Genomic DNA, 8,910 nt, shown 5'->3' on the forward strand with positions numbered 1-8,910 from the left:
TTTTGCTCCTGTTGCACGCCTAGAATCTGTGAGATTACTTCTGTCTGTGGCTTGTCATCTTATGTTCAAACTGTTCCAAATGGATGTTAAAACTGCTTTTCTCAATGGCATCTTACAAGAAGAAGTTTATGTGGAACAACCTCAAGGTTTCAAAGATCCACATAATCTGGACCATGTTTACCGACTCAAGAAAGCTTTATATGGACTCAAGCAGGCTCCACGAGCTTGGTATGAAAGGCTTTCCACTCATCTTGTGGGAAAAGGGTACTCAAGAGGATCAATTGATAAAACGTTATTTGTAAAACAAATGAAAAATGATCTTATCATTGCTCAGGTGTATGTTGATGACATTGTTTTTGGTTCTACATCTAAATATCTTGTCAATGAATTTCAATCTATCATGGAAAGTGAATTTGAAATGAGCATGTGTGGTGAGCTAACCTTTTTCCTTGGACTGCAAGTAAAGCAACTTGATGCAGGTATATTTCTCTCTCAAACCAAATATGCTGAGAATCTCATCAAGAAATTTGGCCTTGAATCCAAGAAAGTGGTTACCAATCCCATGAGCACCACTGCTAAGCTGAGTGAAGATCCGCATGGAAAATCCATAGATTCCACTCTCTACAGAAGCATGATTGGAAGTTTGCTGTATCTCACTGCCAGTCGACCTGATATTTCCTACAGTGTGGGAGTATGTGCTCGATTTCAAGCAAATCCCAAAGAATCCCACTTGGAAGCTGTCAAAAGAATTATCCGATATATTTCAGGTACAGTTAACTGTGGTATTTTATATACTTTCGACACTAACGTGGAAATTGCAGGGTATTCTGATGCTGACTGGGGAGGAAATCTAAAGGATCGAAAAAGCACCTCTGGAGGATGTTTCTTTATTGGAACAATCTTGTGGCTTGGCACAGCAAGAAACAAAATTGCATTTCTCTATCTACTGCAGAAGCTGAGTATGTTGCAGCTGGGAGTTGTTGCACACAAATGCTATGGATGAAGCAAATACTTCATGATTATGGCATCGCTCAAGGTAAGTTGTCTATCTTCTGTGACAACACAAGTGCTATTAACATAAAAAGAATCCTGTCCAACACTCTAGAACAAAGCACATTGATCTTCGATATCACTTTATTAGGGATTTGGTTGAGCAGAACATTCTTGCATTAAGTTTTGTGCCCACTGATAGTCAACTTGCTGATCTATTCACAAAACCTCTGGACACTGCAAGGTTTGAATTCTTGTGAAATGCACTGGGGATATGTTCCAGGTATTGAAACACAAGAATGTCTATCCTATGTCGTTAGAGAATATTGTGATCTTAGTGTACCGTGACCATTGTCCTTAGTGAATTAAACTATTATCAATTAAAGTGTCTATTATTATCATGTCTTATTCTGGACAAATAATTGTGTACTCATGAGTCATCACTTATCCAGGTAACCTTGTTCTGCACTTCACTTCTAGCTTTATGTGGTGGCATGTTTCTTATTTATTGTAAAGAGAGTCTCCGTAACAAAGAAGCACTATTTCAACTGCTCAGATGACTCATTCCCTCTTCTCAAAGTAATCAGGTCCTAGTTGTGGTGAACTTTCTAGGATCTGTAAGAAACGAGAATGGATAAGATATATCTCTCCTCTCAAAGTAACCAGACCCTAGTTGTGGTGAACTTTCTAGGGTTTGCAAGAAATGAGTTGGTGGATGATCTTTGTATGTAATTTGTGAAAATACGACCAACAACTCAAGACTCTCTCCATGGAGCATCCTTGTTATGCTTAGTACCCTAAGATCATCTGGTTTGGGAGCTACTGAGACGGGTCTTATTACATGAGTATGTGTCGTTACAAAATAAAGAAGACTATGACTCAAAGAGCTCAATCTTTTGGGGACAATGTTTCCTATCTCTCCTAGGAGATCTCCTGAGCACAGTCCTTATGTCTAGTTGTTCTCCTTCAATACTTCTCTCTTTCACTAAACCTGTCTCTAAGCCCCACATCTTGCTTATACGCACTTCATCACAGGTTTAATCTTTAAGGTCTACGCATGAGTACCAATCCTATTTGTTGATAGAATACATCATGATTGATACTCTGAAATATAGTTCCTTCCCTAAGCGATTTATGCTCTCTGTGCTTGAACTATGCTATATTTTTCTCCCTCGATATGACAAATGCATTCATTGCTTTGATACTTAGCAGGACAATCGATTGTGTGTTTTAATTGCAGATTTTGAATATTTTTTTTTATCTCTCTCTCCCCTTGCGTGACATCTGGTTGAAATTCTTTTCCTTACTGGTTAAGTATCAATTGAGGGGGAGAAGTTCATTGCATGCGTGTTTCTCGGAACCATAATTTGTCATAATTACTATCCTCCTTGAACACGCCTTCTCCAACTGGGCTATCTCTTCAGTTTCCCTAACCCTACTGTTTTGATCTCTATATATCCTCTTTTATCTCTCTCGGATTTCACTCTTGTTTGTCTTAGTGTGCAGTTTTTTTTTCTTTCTTCTCTCATCCTGGTTCGTTCAAAAATCACTACATGCATAGGAGGACACCGACGTCTCCCTCCTCCTGAGGAGGGCCGCCAGGCCGCTACCAGAAGTGGTGTGCTTCATCTTGGGATGCATCGCGACCGGAGCCGCAGTCCTCCACCTCCCTCTCGTCTGCCATCTCATCCTCTTCCTCCGGTCTCTCTCGATAGTCTTCGTGACTCCATTCTGGTGGCTGACTGGAGGATTGCTTGCCTCACTAACGACATGGACGACATGCACTCCCTTCTGGTCCGCACTAATCACGCTCTGAAAAATCTCATCAGGGAGGTCAGGAACATGCAGCGCCACCCCCCAGGGTTCGACGCTCCTGGTCCGTCCACCGCCATCGTTGAGGAGGCCACCCAGGAGGACAGCTCTACTTCCATGGACAGTGAGGAGTATCAGGACACCGTCACCAAGATGCTGGAGGAATTTGACCTACCTTCCCATTCAAAGGGGGAGAAGTAATTAAATTTTCAACTTTTGTTTTGTTTCTGTACTTTATTTTTGTTGGACAATATCTCTTTTAGTTTTTGTGTTGTAAGTGCATAAGCACAGACTATTTGTTGGATGCTTGTTGTTATTAGATAATATTGTTTTGTTGGCTGCTTGGATTTGGAAAAGGATGGAAACTGATTCCTTCATCCAAGTAGACAATATGTGTATGTCTGTTAAAATCTAACATGCAGGATTACCAAGATGAAAATTGTCATGTGTTGAATGGGATTGCCCAAAGGGGGAGATTGTAAGTACTTGGACTATTCCTTTTTCAACACATGACTTTCCCAAGACCTCAAGGACAACAGACAGTGCAAAGCATTAGGAGAGTATCTCTCCTACTTGTTCGGAGACTTAAAGCAAGTAAAAGAAGATCGCAGAATCAAATCATGAAGAGAGATTCAAAGAAGTTAATCCACTGATCTTGAGATAGAGGTGTTTTTAATACATATCATCTTTGCATGATTCTAAATTGATATGCATTGATTTTAATTGATCTAAAAATCTCTTTTTGGATGCATATCCGATTACTTGTTCAAAACAGTTTAAAAACCTTTCTATGTTTATCTTATTCTGTGATTAAGATAAGATTTGATTGAGGGGGATGGAGTCTTGCTTCCCTATAAAAAGGTTTTGAAACCATTTTCTGAGATAGAGTTTTTTTTTTTTGCAAAAATTGTTTTTTTCTTGAACCACTTGTGTTCTTGTTCAACTTGATCTTTGAAAACTCTCACTGTTTGTTTCATGAATTCCATTGCATAATCAATCACGTTCATAACTCATTCTCAAGATCTGTGAGACGATTGAGTGCTAGGAAGTGGAAGATAGCTTGGCTAGAATTCTAATTAGATCTAGTTAGAAGTTAGGACAGTAGTAAAACAAGTTAGCATTTGTTGCTAAGTGAAAGTGTTTGTTATGAACAACACTACTTGTATACTGTAAACTTCATTGTTCCATATTGGATTGATTATTCGTGTTGGCTACGTCAAAAGCCACGCAGTGAAGTTTCCTTAGGGGAGAGGTTTACACTGCGTCAGCAATTCCTGTGTTCTTATTGTTCTTGTTGTGCGTCATTACTCAAACTCGATAGATTTTGTTCCATTTGGTAAAAACATAAATTATATTGAGACAAAGATGGGATGACAAAAACACAGTTTGACTTCGACCAAACAACCTGTTTTTAGTGGATCATATTACATATAGGAATAATTTCCAGTAGAGACTTAAAAAACAAATGTTGACGTTGTTTTTAACACAATGCATGGATCTCACATGGAATATATCCTCAAGTGGTTTAATTTGAATAGTCCCAATGAAAGTGTGATATACCGGCTCGCATATCAATAACGTGTTGGGTGATTTTAGATATTTATCGAAGTATATAATTAAGTTTAAAAATAAGTCCAACTACTATATTTGCTGGTCAGCTGAGATATTTAGAATAACAAACACTAGAGAGATTGAGAATTCAAATCTTACTGGTATCATATTGATGAGCTGTGGCATGTTGGTTAGCTAGTCTAACTAACACTATAGAGGTTATGAGTTCAAATCTCATTAGAATCAGGGATAAGTGGGTTTAGAATGAGAGGGGGTGAGGCAAAGATATAAAAATGGGTGTGGCTATGATATGATGACGATTTTCTTGATTGACTCTATGAATATTTGAATTATTAAAATACTACATCATCCAAGTGCAAAAATGACTAATTACTTATTTCTAAAATCCAAATCTATAAGGGAAACTAAATACATAACCAATTAATTAAATACAAAAGGCTACTTAAATTCTCATTGGATAATATTAATCTTCATCTTCTCCATCCAAATCTAGATTTATTACTATTTTTTTATTGGTCTTTTTGTTCCCTCTTCAGTTCTCATCGTTAAAATATAAGATGTAATTAATGAGGTAGTAGGGTAAACAAAGAAAATGATAAGGTGACAATAGCCGAACAAACAAAAAAAAAAAAAAAAAAACTTATTGGTACCATAAGATGGATGAGGTATAGAAATAGGGCGTTACAAAAATAAGAATTAAAAAAAAACAATAACAGAAATTTCAGCTACTACATTGTTACAAATGGTACGGTATTACGTCAAACCTAGCCATCTTGATTATGTGGGAGTTCGGTTCATGAGGATGGCCACACCAATGAGAAGAATGGTGCCTCTCCCAGTTAACTTGAATATGTAACTAGATATAAATGGTTGCGTTACCTATTACAAATTCATTTAATAAGTGTACTCCATTCTCAATTTTTTTTTTTTTCATGGAGACATGACGATTCAAAGTAATAGATGGACATTGTGATACCCTGAGTTTCCACGTTAATAATGCTATAATTTCAAAAAATAGTGGTATTTAAAGAAGACTTGGGAGTCCACAAATAGTTTGAATATGATGACTTGGGTTGTTAAGTAAAGACGAACTCCTTCAAATTACCCCTTTACATAAGTTAGTTGACTGGTATTAGAAGACCTTATATATATTAAAGACTTTTCTCTTCTTTTGGCCAAGACCTTGGTGAAGGCTTGAAATTAGGACAGTAACGACCATAGGGTCCATATCCTTCCATGTCGTTCATTCTTTTCTTTTGGTTACAGACTCGCATATAATTCCAAAGACATTGTTGCTTTTGGTGGTCACCTCTTCAGACCCCGGCCCCGTGGTCCATGCATGACTTAAACTCCCATTATTTTCTCTGCCATCAATTTCCAGTCGACTTCATAGATTTTGGTCGTCTTTCAATTACAACAGTGAGATCCTCCTTCTACAATCTTTGATCAGACGGTTCTAAACCAACTACAAATTATCTCGACCCAATCTGCTTGTGTTTTTTTTATCATCTAATGCATGTTGATGCCTAGCTCCTTGATTTTCCAAACAAATGTTGAAAAACAAGAAAATGAAAATTTATTTTTATTTTTATTTGTCAATCACACGATATCCTCAAAACCTTCTTAGGCCCAAGGACTAATCCATGCTCGGGAGATCTTGTCAGAATGCTTCCTCCCCCCTAACCACCAAGAATATATTGGGATTTAACTCCAATAAGCGCCGGCGAGATTCGAACCTGGGTGTTGGGGTTCCACACCTGGAGACTCTTACCAACTCGACCACCTGTGGTGGTTACAAGAAAATGAAATTGATTGCTTCAATTCCTAGCTAGACTGCTTGGCTTATAAATTTTGTGAAAAGCAGTCCTGGAATTAGGGTTGTCAATGGGTCGTGTAGGGTTGGGTTCGTGTCGGGTCAAGGTATATGTCGTGTCACAAGAGACAAACTCAAACTCAATCCATTTATTAATCGTGTCAAAAATTTAAACCCAAACCCAACCTATTTATTAAACGGGTTACCCGTTTCCAACCCGCTTAACCCATTTAATAAACAGGTCGTGTCGTGTTTGATAAATTGACACATTTAAGGGCTAACACTGCGACCCATTTAACTAAAAAAATGCATAAAATTAATTAAATCCACTACCTAAGATCGAGGTCATGGGTTCGAGTTATTATGGGGGTAGGAGTGAAATCTTTTGATCCTCTTTATATAATATAGAAAAATTAAATTCACTAAAAACTCTATAAGACGAAGAATATAAATAATTATATATAATTCATAAATAATTAAATCCAATAATGATGAAGCAAAATATTTCAAATTGTCCAATCTTAGGATCAAATACTTCAAACTTCCAAAATTTCAAAAAGAAGTATAGCATAATTGGGTTATACGAGTTCACGTCGTGTTGGCGGGTTGACCCGCGGCCGACCCGTTTATTAAATGGGTCATTACGGGTTGACCCGCTGCCGACCTGCTTTTTAATCATGCGGGTTCAACCCGCTTTATTTCGTGCGGGTTTTAAGTTGTACTATCGGGTCGTGTCGGAATTGACAGCCCTACCTCGAATGTATATGTATTACGCTAAATAAAATAATCAGCCTTTTTCGTTTTGTATTATATAAGGGTTTTACCCAAATGCTATAGATGCAAAGCTTTACCACACCTCTGTAGTCTGTTTTTGCTGTTTCTGTTTCTTCTAGCTAGCATAAAAAAAAAAAAAAAAAAAAAAAAAAAAGCTTTACCACACCTCCGTTTCCAACAATGGCTAAGACCCTCCAAAACTTCAGTTCCCTCTGCACCATTCCCTTGACTCTTCTCCTCCTCTTAACCCTTGTCGGTGCCAGCGAGCACCGCTTCTCAAGACCCTTGTCCCGAGCCAAACTTGGCCTAAAGAAAGAGAAACTGAGCCATCTCCGGTTCTACTTCCACGACATAGTCAGCGGCCACAGCCCAACAGCCGTTAGGGTCGCTGAGGCTCCCACGACCAAAAACTCCTCCACGGCTTTCGGTGCAGTGGTGATGATGGATGACCCCTTGACTGCCGGACCGGAGCTGGGAACCAAGCTAGTCGGAAAGGCACAAGGCATTTATGCTTCGGCCTCGCAAACCGAGTTGGGGCTTTTGATGGTGCTGAACTTTGCTTTTGTGGAAGGGAAGTATAATGGGAGTAATCTGAGCGTGTTGGGAAGGAACGCGGTGTTCTCCGCCGTGAGGGAGATGCCAATAGTTGGCGGGAGCGGCCTTTTCCGGTTTGCTAGGGGGTATGCTCGTGCTAGGACTCACAAGGTTGATTTGAACACTGGGGATGCTGTGGTGGAGTATAATGTCTACGTTCTCCATTATTGATCTCCTCTGTTGGTTAGTACTTTTAATTTACTTTCATATTTTAGCTTTATAAAGAGAGAGATGTTGTTTTAATAAAGAGAGAGAGAGAGAGAGAGAGAGAGAGAGGAGAGATGTTAGGATATATATATCATGAGATGTAAAAGATGAGTCTCTTGCACCTATATTTGAGATTTTGAGAATCGTATGTTTTTCTGAGCACTCTGCATTTTCAACAGTCAACAAAGATTTATTTTAATTTCCATCAGAAACACGATTTACATTCATGTTTCTTGTTGTTATATATATGTTTGTATGTTATATAACGAACAGAGTGAAATGATCCAAGATGGGATCAATCAATTACCCAACTATTGAGTTCATTATTAGTGAATAATTTCAAAGACTCCAAATATATATATATATATATATATATATATATATATATATATATATATACAGATCCTATCCAAAGCGATGCATCGCTTTGAAATTTCAGAGCGAGGTTAGGGTTTAGGGTCACTTTTCGGTCGCATATCCACATCTCAACCGTTCAGTTTTTAGGTACTAATGTATAGATCATCTCTGCAAAATTTCAACGAAATTGATGGTCTTTAAGATATCTAACTCGCTTAAACCAATGGACGAACTGAATCTGTCCAACCTGAACCGTACTAGCTTTAAGGCAGTTATCAATGCCTTAACGACCATCAATTTGGCTGAAATTTTGCAGAGATGATCTATACATTAGTACCTAAAAACTGAACGGTTGAGATGTGGATATGCGACCGAAAAGTGACCCTAAACCCTAACCTCGCTCTGAAATTTCAAAGCGATGCCTCACTCTGGATAGGATCTATATACAGATCCTTAGATACTAATGTATATATATATATATATATATATATATATATATATATATATATAACTTTTCTTTGCTAAGGAGGTCCTTAGATACTTAGATATTAAATATCTAAGGATTCCTTGATATACCCATTTTTTGATCGCATATCCACATCTTAACCGTTCAGTTTTTAGGTTCTATTGTAGAGATCACTTATGCAAATTTTCAGCCAAATTGATCATCGTTAAGGTATCGAACTATATTAAATCAATGAACGAATTGAATCTGTCCAACTGAACCGTTCGTGTTCATAATTGTAAATAGCAGTTTCGAATGCCTGAATGATTATCAATTTGGCTAAAAA

General features: G+C 37.9%; 1 protein-coding gene across 1 annotated transcript; it reads left to right on the top strand.

Annotated features, from left to right (window-relative positions):
- Window positions 1-7,046: 7,046 nt before the first annotated feature.
- LOC112194802 (dirigent protein 22) lies at window positions 7,047-7,946 on the top strand. Its single transcript, XM_024335033.2, has one exon. It carries the CDS (start codon window positions 7,142-7,144, stop codon window positions 7,724-7,726), a length of 585 nt encoding a protein of 194 aa, XP_024190801.1. The 5' UTR covers window positions 7,047-7,141; the 3' UTR covers window positions 7,727-7,946.
- The last annotated feature ends 964 nt before the right edge of the window (window positions 7,947-8,910 follow it).

This window comes from Rosa chinensis, chromosome 3 (assembly GCF_002994745.2).
Source record: "Rosa chinensis cultivar Old Blush chromosome 3, RchiOBHm-V2, whole genome shotgun sequence".
Lineage (NCBI taxonomy): Eukaryota > Viridiplantae > Streptophyta > Magnoliopsida > Rosales > Rosaceae > Rosa > Rosa chinensis.

What these genes read in the sequence shown, in the direction of transcription:
- LOC112194802 (XM_024335033.2), top strand. Translation starts at nt 7,142, where the DNA reads ATGGCTAAGACCCTCCAAAACTTCAGTTCCCTCTGCACCATTCCCTTG.